At 37.7% G+C, this 13517-nt stretch overlaps 1 protein-coding gene across 2 annotated transcripts in view; it reads left to right on the top strand.

Annotated features, from left to right (window-relative positions):
• Nucleotides 1-13191, top strand: part of NISCH (nischarin) — a 31490-nt gene extending 18299 nt beyond the window's left edge. The window contains exons 12-21 of one of the 2 annotated variants that reach the window (XM_080386301.1): nt 343-456; nt 1256-1364; nt 3974-4095; nt 4979-5034; nt 5526-6842; nt 7258-7432; nt 8644-8797; nt 9386-9514; nt 10441-10602; nt 11843-13191. In XM_080386301.1, coding sequence (XP_080242427.1) covers nt 343-456; nt 1256-1364; nt 3974-4095; nt 4979-5034; nt 5526-6842; nt 7258-7432; nt 8644-8797; nt 9386-9514; nt 10441-10602; nt 11843-12471 — 2967 coding nt within the window. In that variant the 3' untranslated portion in view covers nt 12472-13191. Of the gene's footprint in view, nt 1-342; nt 457-1255; nt 1373-3973; nt 4096-4978; nt 5035-5525; nt 6843-7257; nt 7433-8643; nt 8798-9385; nt 9515-10440; nt 10603-11842 lie in introns of those variants that run through there. The other variant, XM_080386302.1, reaches the window with a different exon arrangement.
• Nucleotides 13192-13517: the final 326 nt, after the last annotated feature.

Genomic DNA, 13517 nt, shown 5'->3' with positions numbered 1-13517 from the left:
TTTAGTGTGTGTTGGAGAAGACCTTTAGAAAATGAAACTATATTAACATTTGACAGTGCTGCTGGATGTAAATGGAAGTTTACCCTGTCTTCATTGCATAACGGTATGTTAATATTGAAACAGAGTTGTGCTAGAAGGGTGTTAAGCTTACCAAGCATTTCTGAGTTTGCATTAAACTCACAGCATGTTAATGCAGTGTCTGTGATAATTGTTTTTGTGTAATGGTTACAAAGGTGCATATAGTTTGCATTAAGCTAAGTTAATATTTAATTACATTCACGAAAATAAATTGCAGAGCTGCCTTGTTTTCAATATTTTTAGTTGTTTTAACATTTTTTTTAGGTCTGTTTGGATAACACTGTTACCACAGAAAAGGAACTAGACACTGTGGAAGTACTAAAAGCTATTCAAAAAGCAAAGGAGGTTAAATACAAACTGAGCAACTCTGATAAAAAGGTGAGTTTGGTGCAGTGAGAGGAGTAGGATGTGCTGCATACGAAAACCATTTCTACGAATTTGATCTAGTGGAATTGATTAAACTTTCCTTAGCATTAAAGATTTTACACTTTCTTTTGTGCTTTAATGTGGTATGAACTTTTAATGTTGTCTCTTTCCTATTTAGTTTTCAGTGTAATTTCAGTAATTATCTGACCTTCCTTTTTGTGCTGGCTTGGGAGAGAGGAAGTGGGAGGAAAAGATAAGATGACTTAATTGTGTACACAATGAATATGCAGTTGACCTTAACAGGCATATTTTAAATATGATACAACTATTGCAGAAGTGTGACTGTACTGCTTGTGTTGCAGAGTACTGAAATGACTTTCCCAAACTTTATTCTTGTGAGTATTTAGCAGTGGGAAAGAATCAGAAATTGGAATCCTTCTTGCCTTCTCTTGTGTGTGTGCTGTGCAGTTGGTTAGTCTTGTTTTGGTAATAAACTTAAATCAGGACCTATTCTGACCCTATAGTGTAGAAAACCTGTTTTCACTTTCTTGTTTGTGAAACTCACTGCTGGTTTGGTCAATACAGTGACTAGTTAGTGATCAGAATGACCTTCTAATGGATTCTTAGTGGAATTCCACTTAATGTGAAAATAGAAACTTCAGAGGATGTTGCCTCCCTGCCAAAAAAAATAAGCTGGCACTAACTTTCCTTGTACTAAAATTGAGAAAGCTTGTAGACGTTTTAGTTCAGGATCTAATGTGTCCTGTGTATTTAGGTTTTTTCTTTAATCACTGCATACTTTCTTTATTAGATCAGTGAGGACTCCAGGCTCACTGCTGCCAGCTCCAAATCAAACTGTTCTTCTCTTACTGTTCGTCCTTCCTCTCCCTCTCTGCCTCGTCCTGTCAGCTCCAGCCAAGGTAATCATGTATGTATCGTGCTGCTGGGCTGAGCCTCTTGGTTCTGCTTTTCTAAGCTGCATTGATATACATGAGTATTCTGTGCATGGATATAGGATTTACCAAGACAAAGCAGAAAGACCTGGTAGTATTGATTGGCTTAGGAAGTGGAGTTGTATGTATGTGAATCAGCAAAACTGACCTGTGGTTCACTGTAGTCTTAACTGTAGTGGAAGTCTGGGAACAGGACTTCTTTTTACTGCATCATCCTGCAGAAATCACCAGCAGAGGATTATGTGTCTTTTCCTAGATTAGATACATGCATTAATAGAAAACTATGGCATATATAGACATGCTTTTAAAATTGCTTCTCTGTCTCCTTTTGGTCTGCAAAATGTGAGCTCAAGCAGCATATGTGCCATTATTGTTATTTTGTTAAGAGCTGCATTTCTGTCAAACAAGGAAGAAGATAGAAAAAGGAGATGAATACAAGAATTGTGGGATTAGCATTCTGGCTGAGCCTGCGATTGTAGCACAGCTGTTGTGCTTTACAGCACCTACTAACCTTAGGTGAAAATTTTTACTGTATGTTTCAAAGAAGTGTGCCTGTTGCATTAGGAACTTGGAAGAATGGTTTTCATCTTTTGCCAGGAGTGTGTAAGACTGATTTATGTGAACATTCATTTGTGACTGGGAAGAAGAGAGAAAGATACTTTTTTGTTTGGCTTTTGCCTGAGTGAAAACTTCAAGCGCAGTAGAATATGAATAGTGGGAGAAGACCATTTAAAAGAGCGGGGATTATATTCTCAATAATTCATGGTTTAACAGTTTACTCTTAATAAGTCAGTGGATTGGGGAGAAAAAACATGCTTGAAATAACTGAACTTTGAAAAAAGTCCATTGCTGTAATTTCTGCAAAATCACTATAAGTTTCTTAGTTCACTCTAAAAATGAAATTATTCTGACAGCTTTTGATTAAAGGACAGACAACTTGGATACAGATTTACTTGCTGTTTATGTACTTCATTTGCCCTTGAAGCCCTTTCTAGATCATTTTTCATCTGCAGATAAAATGCCAGTTTTCCTAAAATGAAACCAGTGCTTGCTTTAAAGCATTAAACATTTAAATTACAGGATTGAGACAGTTTGTATAATAACCTGGAGTTTTATACAGAACTAGCTGTAAAAATACATGCTAGCAATCACTGTGACTGTTGAACAGTTATTTGTCAATAGTCTTTTTCTATTACAGTAAATGTTTAGGAATAAAAAGTTTTGAGAGAAAAAACCCCTAGATATTTCTTTCTGAAGTACTTGACAGTTTTAAAGAGACTGGTATAAGATTCAAGGTTTATTTACTGTAGTCCTTTCCTCTAAGTTTCCTTTAGTAGAATCTTGAAGGGTTTTATCAATAGTAAGCAAATGAGGACTAAGGCAGGCTGTTTCTCAGCTTTAACAATAGAAATTATTTGCTATATATCTAGCTATCAAGAGTTGTCTTCAAAATACTTATTTTGAGAAATCTTTTTAAAAAAATGGAAATATGCTAGGCAATTAGTTTCACTGTTAGACTTTAAATCATGAATAATGGACTTAATTTCCTGATATGCTATTTCTATGAATTGTTTTCTCTGCAGCTTTTCTAGACACCATCTGTTTCCGTAACACATTATTCATATTCAATGTTGCTGGCAAATGGCTTGTGGAAAAAGATTAAATATTTATATAGGAAACAAAACCCCCCAAAATAATGCTGTCATGTTCTGTTTTTCCTGTCAGTTTATTTCCTCCTTGCTAACACAGTATTTTAAGTGATAAATACCTCTTATGTTTCCTCTGACTGTGAGGTGGTTTGATGTAATCTGCTAAATTTACTATCAATCCAGAAAGATACATGCAGGAGTTCTTATACTCAAACCAGGAACAGATCTACACTGTAACTCTGCACATTGATATACTTGAGCTGGCTCAATGGTAACACTGAAAATTGATGTGCTCTGTTGTGTCAGTGAGATGCTGTGAATCTCAAACAAGGAAGAAGTCAAATGTCCCTGAGAGTGTTGGCTTATACGCACTCATGATGTAAGTTTTTACTCATGATTCAGCCTTGAACCCTTCTAAAGGGTTCTGAATAGGGTGAGATAATTGTCTTGAGTGGCATTTGAGGGATCAGACCTTCTGAGTCTGGTTGAAGATTTTACACAGATATACTCATTCCCTTGAAGCCTACAGATGTTTGAGAGAATGGTACAAAGAGTGCTCGGCTGTGTTGCCGGCCTGGCAATGTTTTGGTAAAAGCAGTGGTTAGTATTAATAAAACTGACTAGCAGTGTTAAAACTAACCCATGTGAAGAATTCTTACACCAGGTGTTGAGATTGAAATTGTTAGCTTGAAAAATGAGCTTTAGCAGTCTTTAATGCAACTTTCCGTGCAGTTAAAGATACTTCTGTAATTAGACTAAAATTCTGCTTGCTTTTGTTTTGCCCTGGCTATTACCTTCAGCTTTCTTTAGTGATGTATAATCAGATCTTGATTATACCGTTTTAATCCTACTTGTTTGGCAGAAAGTATTAGATGTTCATTTTGGTTTTACTTCAGTGATTTTAAGAGCTGGTTATATTTGTTCTAGGAATAATTTGTGAAGAAACAGTCCTAGCCAGCAGTTTTTTGCAATCCAGTGGTTCGACTCCTACAGACCATACAGTTCCCCAGAGATGCTTTGAAATACCAGACTCCAGATGTAAAAAGCAGGTAACTGCATCCTTCTGCTTTTATTTTATGGTATTTTTTAAAAGGTGGTTTTGCAAGCTTATTTCCAATATTAAACTTCTGTTGTTACAGTAATCCATAACAAAATGGTTTTGATTCTTGCAGCTATTATAGTGGAAAAGGAGGTAGTCCGAGATTTGAGTCAAGGGGTTGGTCCACCTTGTAAATTAAATGCATAATCCAAATTTACCAGAGTTGCAGAGAATTGTTGTCACTGTCATGACTTTGAGATGTTTACCCAGTATTAGTATTGCATCATTTGATACCCACTTAAATACTGAGTGTAAGACTTCTATCTTTATTACAATATCAGTTTTTGGAAGGCAATTCTTTTTACTAGTAGAGTGGAAGAACCTTCTCCCTGTCAATACGTAATGGCCTTCATTTGTCTTCAAAGTCCTGCTGTTTGATAACTTCTGTATTGTGATTTCATTTGTTGCACTGGAAACCCTTCATATGCATGGCTTCAAGGAATGAGACAGCAAGACTTGGGGGAGTCTCTTCCTTTTCTACCAGTGTAATTGGTCTTTGTCAAGTTCCTTTACTTTTTTGCGTCACTTTACAGTATTACAGTAAATATTTGTAGTGTGCTGAAGTGTCTATGGGTCACAAGTTGGATCTATGCTCAACTCAGAAGCAGAGCTAGTCTTTTTCCTGCCTTAATTGAATGCCCAACTGTAAGCAGATAGTATTTTGGGATTGTCAGGTAGCTGTTCAGCTGCCCATGAGTACAACAGTCAGGACTCAGCGGTGAGTTGGCCATCTTTAAAAAGGGGGAGCCACCACTGAGCTTGCTTTTCATGTTTGCTGAAGCCTGACAAAGCTGTAAGTAGGTGACAGCTTCGTGATGGTGCTTTCTCCTTAGGCACCTGCCTCTCTCTTGGATTCATGCAAAGAGTACGGAAGTGGTCATCATATGTGGTAAGCTGGACGCATAAGTTCTGTTTTAAATCCTTGTTAGCTTTTGGGTAATAGGTGGATGTTGCATTTTTAAACTTCGCCTTTAGGGCAGAACATGCTCATTGTATGCTGCCTCTGGGGGTTTTTTGAACCAAGATCAGTTTCATGGTGTAAATTGTTTTTAACCTTTGACCCCTGTAATGCAGTTGGTAATTTCAAAATCAGTGATAGCTGTATTATAAAGTCTTCTAAATTGTAACGATATGCTTATTGTGGATGGGAAATGGAAGATGAGTTAAACATCTTAGGTTCTTACTTTCTGTAGAATTACATGCTACCAGCCTTTAAAATCAATGGCTGCGTGCAGTATGAAGATGTTTTACAAAATCACACTGACTTAATTGTAGTATGTTCAGAAATGTAGCCGTTCAGAGAAGCAGCACCATGAATTGTAGGTAACTATGACTTCTTTAACTCAAGCTTGTACTTACTGTGGCTTATCTCTTTTGAAGTTTGGATCATTCAGAGGAAGAACACTGTGCAGTGCTTGACCCCTGTAACACCGTCATCTTGCCTTTTAATTGTATGTCATACACTGCCACAAACGAAGATTTTATCCAGCACCTTTCTGCCTTGATAGTGCAGACTGTACAGAGATCACCTCCCTCCTTTACAGAGAATAAAGGAAGTCCTCCATCTGATTCCAGAACCACAGACAAAGAAGATGGATATTTTGAAATGGGACTTCATGAAGGAGATCAGACTTTTGAATTCAGCACTACTTCAGATACTCGGTCATCTGACAACATAGCAGTGGAGAGTGTTGACATAGTCAAAATTCTCTGGAGTTTTTCTATTCACATTCACAAAGGACTCAGGCAGTTTGCTTCCTGTTTGGTTTTGACTGATGATATGCTAGCTGTGTTTGAGATTCCTCATCAGGAATTGAGAGGAAATTGCCAGCACATCCCTTCTGTTTTGAAATTAATGCTGTGTTTTCCATATACTGATCTAACAGAATTTGGCTTTCTCCTGCCAGAAATCTGTTTAACACTGAAGCTGAAAAGCAGTGACAACTGCTTGTTTATTGTTTCAGACTCCCAGAATCTTCAAGACTTTTATTCCTGTTTACACACGTGTTGCTCTCAGCACTACACATCAGTGTTACCAAGCTCCACATTGTACTGTGGAAAAGCAAACCTTCAAGAGTTTCTCTGTCAGCTTATGGAATTGAATTGCATTTCAGCAGAAGATGTTGAAGTAAAAGGTTGTTTCCCCACCTATCTTGTTTATGGGACTAAAACCAATGTTCAGAAAATCTTAGATCAACCAGAGCCAGCTGGCAATAACAAAGAATGGTCAAAAAACGTTTTGTGTTCTGTACTTTATTCTTCAGTGTATAAATCTTCTGACCAGGGTCCCTGTGTGGTCCATCCATGTTGGATATTTCTAACACCCCAGCATTTGTACATAGTAAAGGTGGATTTTGGTTTACTGCCAGGTAAATGGGTAGGGACAGAAGAGTTGGGAAGTGTATTTAAGCTGAATAGGATTCCGTTAGCATCACTTGTGTTGTATCCGACTCATGGTTCCATCCAGCAGAAGGGTTCATTTTTGGATGGACATGTGCTGCAGTTCCTTGTTGGATACAGATTTGTTACAGCGGTGTTTGTTCTACCTCATGAGAAATTCCACTTCCTAAGAATCTACAGTCTTTTAAGAACACTCCTGCAGGATGTTAAGACTATTATTATTTTCAAAGCTTCAAGCAAATCAGATGCTGTAAGAAATCACGTTGTGGAGGCAAACAGACATGGTCAGTCAGCAAGGTAACAATTCCCATAAACTGTCTGTTGCACAGTGTGGAAGTTAACTGTGGCCTAGCCAGTGTGTTTGCAGTGCTCACTATAATTGTTTTTGGCCCATAGTATTGAAGTGCTTTTTCATTCTGCTAGTTTGTAGTATGTGTGAGTGGTTATCCTGGACTGAACCTGTCCGCCGCCTTGTTTCTATTTCATTGTTGCAACATAAAGCGTATTTTCTTAGGAAGGAGACTTCCTATTTTGTGTGCTTGCAGGCTGAGGTCATGGCAGATTGACAGCTTTGATCAAGATAATAATTTAAATTGTTAAGAATAGAAGTTGCCCATTTCTAATTTCTGAATGGAATATAAAGTATTAATTCTTGTAGGGGAAGAGACGTGTATTTCCTTAAATTTTGATGTGTTTTCTGGATCTCTTCTAGCTTTTGCAGGCCTCATCTGACGCTGTCATCCTTATATCCATCTGAATTTCTTATGCAGAAGATAACCGAAGACAACCAGATTCCTGTTCACCTTCATGTTTCTGTGTCTCTGCAGTACGTGGCTGGGCTGAAAGGAAATGCTCTAGTTGAGTTCTTCCATGGCAACATTGCAGAGGTATTGTGCCTAGTCCAGGTGTATAAAAAGATGCCTTGTGGCCCTTCAGTACTAGTCAGCATTTTAAAAAGAACTTTCCTGATCAAAATTACAAATAATATTTAGGTGTTGTGAAACGTGGAAGTGTTTTGGTCAAAAAAACCTGTTTGCATTGCTCTAATTTGGGTTCTTCACTGCAGTGATTGGGATCCTGCCAGGTGTGTTTTGCCTCCAGGATCCTTGACGCAGAACAGAAGAATACATTAGTGTGTGTCTTGAAGATACGATTAATTCAAGACTGTTCCTCTTTTTCTTTAGAGTGGCAAAAGTAAACAAAACTGGAGTGGAATTATTTTGTGATGGTATCTATGTAGCTAAATCAAATGTGTTCTGAGTGCTCTGTGTGGTATGTGTGCATGAATATAACACGTGTGTGGCTGTAGGTACTCCTACGTGAAACATGAGCAGATAAGCCTAATTTCTGAGCAGATTTATAATTTCTGGGGAGCATCGAATTTAAAACTACAAACCTTACCTTAAATTCATGTTGTGGCTTTGAGTGGTAAGTCATTGTGGTCCAAGTACAAATGTCAATTGAAAAGCTTATAGAGAAACAGACCTTTTTCTATTCCCTTACCTCACTTTGAAATCTTACAAGTAATCAGAAGTTAAGTTGTGTTTCTGTCTTTACACTGTGAGAAGCTGATAAAGCATGTGACTCATCTGAGGAGTAACAGTAAGCTCATCAAGCTAGAAGCTGGGAAGATGGCTAATTGGAATGGCAGTGGCAAGCTGTGCTTCTGCCCTCCCTTGATGGTCTTTGAATCCAACCCCTCAGCAGTGACTGAAGGCTCGGTAGACTTGATGAGGCTTGGGAGGGCAGTGCTCTTCTGTTGATTAAAATTTATCTGCAGCATCTGTTCTAGAAAGTCTTTCTTGTTGTGCAAGAGATGTTTTTCTTTTTTCTAGTTTTGGTCAGAAAACAAGGAATAACTGGAATGCAACAGAAAAATAACTTAGGGGAACACAAGACATTTTCAGTGAACTGACATTGTGTTTACCTCAAACCTGCTGTATTTAGCAGCTTTGAGTTGAACTTCTGCTCTTTGACTACAGCATGTTCAGATGCTTCTGATTTTGAAATTGTTTTTCTAGTGGTCTAAGTTGCCTCTAAGATGATGAAACTATATGAAATATCTAAGTGTGCAAGTGAATTATAAAATACATTTTAGGTGGAAAATGAAGAGTTGAGACATCTCATGTGGTCCTCAGTTTTGTTTTACAAGACTCCCAATGTGGAAGTGATGGCTTGTGTGCTTCTCTCAACAAAAGCTATTTACTTTCTGTTGGATGATTCTTTCATTCACGCTGATGAGCACCAGTCAGGTGAGATAGCTATTCTGATCCCTTGATAATGTTACCAACTTAATCCCTGTTTGTGTGTTCAGTTTAAGTACCAGTTTTGGCCAATACTCTTACTTGAATGTCCTAGTTGAGGGAGGGAGTGGCAGTTTGCTGTATGCAAAGCACTTGCTGTGAGGCTTTTATGTTCAAAAAAGCAAGTTCTTGAGTCATGGCTGCTTCTCAAACAAGACCCATGTGCTGTTGTATCCATTGCTTTCTCAGATGTCATTTCATAGTCCGTAGCATCACCTGGGCAGCTAAAGGCCCTTTCATTGCTCTTCATTTACCATTTTGGTTATAAAACTAATCGTATGCATTCAGTTCGCACAAAAGTGGTTTGTTAGTGAATCTGCTGACTTAAATCTGTGATATGATGGCTACTTCAAGATATGCTGCTAACAAGGACATGTAGTTGAGTGTGTTGCTTGAGAAATTATTAGCCACTATTCTCGCTTTCTTCCTAATTTCTTCCTTCAAATAGTATATAGGTGTAAGATTTTAATATAAAAATATGCGTATAGAAAGAAGGATAGTATTTTCTTTTGGCTTTGTATATCCTTTTTTTCACAGATTTTTGGGACAAAGACAACTCAGATTGTGAAAATAGTTCTTTCCACCTCTCTTGCTGCTTTGTGCTAAAACTCAATGACCTGCAGTCAGTAAATGTTGGCTTGTTTGACCAATACTTCCGAATTACTGGTGAGTACATCTTGTGCTTTGTTTTTCCAGTTCTGTTTGGTCTGTTTAGTCTTGTCTTAGGTGGACTCATGTCTTAATTTTATTAGTGAAATGGAAGAGTGTATTATTTCATTGCTTCTTTTTTTAAAAATAAATGAAGGTAACGTAACAATGGTGCTGTACCAGTAGGCTGATAATACTGTCTTGCAACAGTAATTGAAGTAACTGGGAAGCTGAATACCAATGAATTAATTGGTCCCACAAGTGCTTTTAAAAATTCTCCTGTCTTAACAACACATCAAAAGGGAAATCTAAAGACTTTCTTGTTGTTCTGAGGCTTTGGCTTGCAATGAAGAGTAAAATTGAGGAACTGCCCATGTTGCAAACTGTGTACTTGATTATTGACTTTTTGGATGGAAAAAGAGGTCTTAAAATTTTATGAAAGGTAATGGTGCCAACCTAAAATGGAATGGAAATAATGTGGGTAAAGTTCTTGGCTGGTGCTTTGCCTCAGTCCCACTACATGAGCACCATACGTTGCTGTGTTCTAAAATGTATTCTAATTTTGTTGAGACCTCAGTGAGGGTGGGGAATCTCTCCTGTGGAAATGATTTAAAGTGACCTTACACAGAACAAATTCACAAAGCTGAAGGCAGGTTTTTCTGTAAGAGAAATTGTAATAAGGTGATAATAAGGTTGAACTCCCCTGCAGGAATAGCTAAACAGTTAAATCCTAAGTGTACATCACTTGATACTTATTTTTTGAGGAACTTGTAGCGGTTTCTGTTACTCTTTTTCCAAAGATTTGAAAACTTTGAGTAATGATGCATGTTTTAAGGAGGAATAATCCTTGCAAGGGGTCTTTCCTGATGACAGCTGCATGTTGGTTGAAGAAGTTATAACACCACATACAGATTTGAGTGATTTGTATTCTGTCTTCTCTTCAGGACACTCTGCAGATCATATAGTCACCTGCCTGACAAGAGACAGTTACAACACTCACACTTTCATACAGCAGCTTATGGCAGTTCTGTCATTGCTTGCACGCACGCCTTCACCTGAACCGGTAGATAAAGACTTCTACTCTGAATTTGGGAGTAAAAACACAGGTGAGTGGTCTTTTCTATGTGTCATGAGTTATCTTGTGCATCATACTTAGGGCATCATCTAGAGTATACTGATTAAAAACTCTTTTGAGTGAAACGTCTGCATCAGTTGTTTCCTATTTGATACTTTACCAAACTCCCTGACTGTAATTACCTTGCATGTCTTAGCTGAACAGAGTTATTAAATATCAAGTCTTGCACATGTGAAGTTAGCGATGGCTTCTTGAGTCAGCAGAAACAGCATTTCCTATACAGTATTTTGGGGTGTGTACTAGTGTAGTTCCCACTGCGGGTTTCAGCCTAATGTATAGAGTTTTGGAAGTCATCAAAAAATAGCGAAGGTAACAAAGTCTGAAGGGTCACATTTTTTTCCTCGCTTGGTCAAATAAGAGTCCTGTCATTCTGTGAGAATGTAGTGAAGTGAAAACTAGACTTCAGGTGTGTTAGGTTCAGTTCCACTATCAGGTGAAACTTTTTTGCATAGAATTCTGAAGCCAGTTGAAGGCACAAAATAAAATGGCATTTTTCTGAAGAACAATTGTTAACTGTTTTAAGGAGAAGCTGTGTAAGCCCAGAAAGTGCAAGGTTTAATGAGAAATCATATCTTTTATTGGACCAGTTGATGTATGTGAAAAAAGCAGACGTGCTTCCTTCAAGCTTTGCTGTGTTGTATTTCAGCACTTACAGTAATATGAGACTGCAGTGTTACCTCCTGCCGCTGCAGAACATAGCATGGAGCAGAGGATTGTGCTCATCCAGTAGGAAGATAAAAGCAATTCATGTAGAGTCTTCTGTTTCTACTTTTTTTGTTGTTTTAATTTTTGTCTTTTCTCTCAGCTTAAAAGAAGCAGGGATTTTATTTTTGTTCAGTGATCTGATAATGCTTTCAGTGAGTTCAGAACTGAGGAGTGGGAAGGAGGCAGAGGAGCTCAGCTAGTAGGGAGGTGGATAATCTCTGGTATGAGAATCCAGCTGTATTTCCTTTAACCTCTTCTGCCATCGCCCTCAACTAGATAAGTGGTTAGAAATCAGCACAAAAGTATGTTGGTAATGCAAAAGAGACTCCAGTAGAGATCTACAATAAAAAAAAAATTATTCCAATATTGTGTAAGTGCAACCATATATGAATAGATACAAATCTTTTAATTCCTCCAGCTGCAGCCAACTGTCAAAAGTTGTCACTTATCCTAATACATTAAGAAAGTATTGTACTAAATAGAAGTGTAATGTATGTTTCTTGCAGGAAGAATGGAGAATTATGAACTGATTCACTCTAGCAGAGTAAAATTTATTTATCCAAATGAAGAGGAAATTGGGGACCTTGCTTTTCTAGTGGCAGAGAAGATGGATGGTTTGACAAATCTTCAGTCCCTCAACATCCTTCTGTATGTGTTGGCATTTCAAGTAAATAATGTTGAAGGATCTGCCCAAAACACTAGTTCACTTCAACCGAAAACACTTATATTAACCAGCTCTGATTTGTTCCTCTTTGATGAAGATTATATCAGTTACCCACTACCCGAATTTGCTAAGGAACCACCAAAGAGAGATAAGTACCAGCTTGCAGATGGAAGACGAATCCGGGATTTAGACAGAGTACTTATGGGTTATCAGACATATCCACAGGCCCTTACGTTTGTGTTTGATGATGTTCAGAATGAGGATCTGATGCAGAATTTGACACTAGATCACTTTGGAGAAACTAATAGTGCCCCAAAGGGAAATGCCAAACAAGAAGGCAGCAGGAGTAGAGAGATCCAGTGGTACATTTTTATCCCAAGTGCAGAAAGCAGAGAGAAACTAATTTCATTGCTTGCAAGACAGTGGGAGATCCTGTGTGGTAGGGAACTGCCTTTGGAACTCACTGGGTAGTTACCGCACAGCTAAGTCATTTCAGTGTCTATCATAAGGTAAAGCACAGCATTTAAATAGATAGCACCTGTCATGTTCTGTTTTTTTAATAAGGAGCTGACCTGGACCCTTGCTTCCTAGTACTGTGAACACTTAATAGTACATAGAAATATTCTGAAGTGTTAACTGGGGACTGAACTTCTTGTAAAGTCTATTTTTTATGCAATAGTATATAGTAAAAAAAAAAACCATGAGACATCCTGGGAAACTGTATGGAAAAACTAAGGAGTCAACACGAGATACACTGTCGTCTAGGGCTGTTAAGGTTTCCGCTATTTTTCTGTATATATCAGTCTTGCTGTTCTATACAAATTCTAATATGTAAATAAGGGTAAATGCTTGTGTATGGTCAAGTGCAATGTTCTTTGTACAAGAAGTATTTTGGGTATGCTGCTAATGCTTATTATTTAATGATCTTAGTTTTACATACATTTTTGTTTGAGGCCAAATGTAATTATTTGCTGCCAGTCATGAACTTTAGCAGTAAAATTTGAGCCACAAGCAGGTGACAGATTTTCGTAAAGAACGGCCTGTTAAAGGTCCACTCTGTATCATCTTGAAAATGGAAGTACCCAGCATGGGTATATGAGCATTTTGTCAGCAAATAATGAATTTGTATCTCTGAACACAGTCTTTCTTTTGCCTATCTTGTCAATACAAATAAAGTGTAATTTGACAGTTTTCTTTTGGCCTTGTCTTTATTCAGGTTTGTCTTGTGTTTGCAGGATACCATATGGCAGTTCAGCAGCACATACTGCATTCCTAGAATATATTGTAAAGTATGAAATGTGCAGCAAGATGAAAGAAGAACATAGTTTATCCTACTGTAGCAAGTTTGTACTGGTCCAGAAATAGAGCTGAGTCATGGAAACTGAAGATCTGCAGCTTCTAAACAGAATTTTAGGAGGATTTATTTCAAGTACTTTTACTTCTCCATCAGATATTAGGAATTTGCTTTGCAAGCTTTCATCTTTAACTTGAATATTACTGTGCCCAACAAGTTTTAG

This window comes from Falco punctatus (genome assembly GCF_963210335.1).
Source record: "Falco punctatus genome assembly, chromosome: 4".
Lineage (NCBI taxonomy): Eukaryota > Metazoa > Chordata > Aves > Falconiformes > Falconidae > Falco > Falco punctatus.
This window is presented reverse-complemented; position numbering and strand designations above follow the sequence as displayed.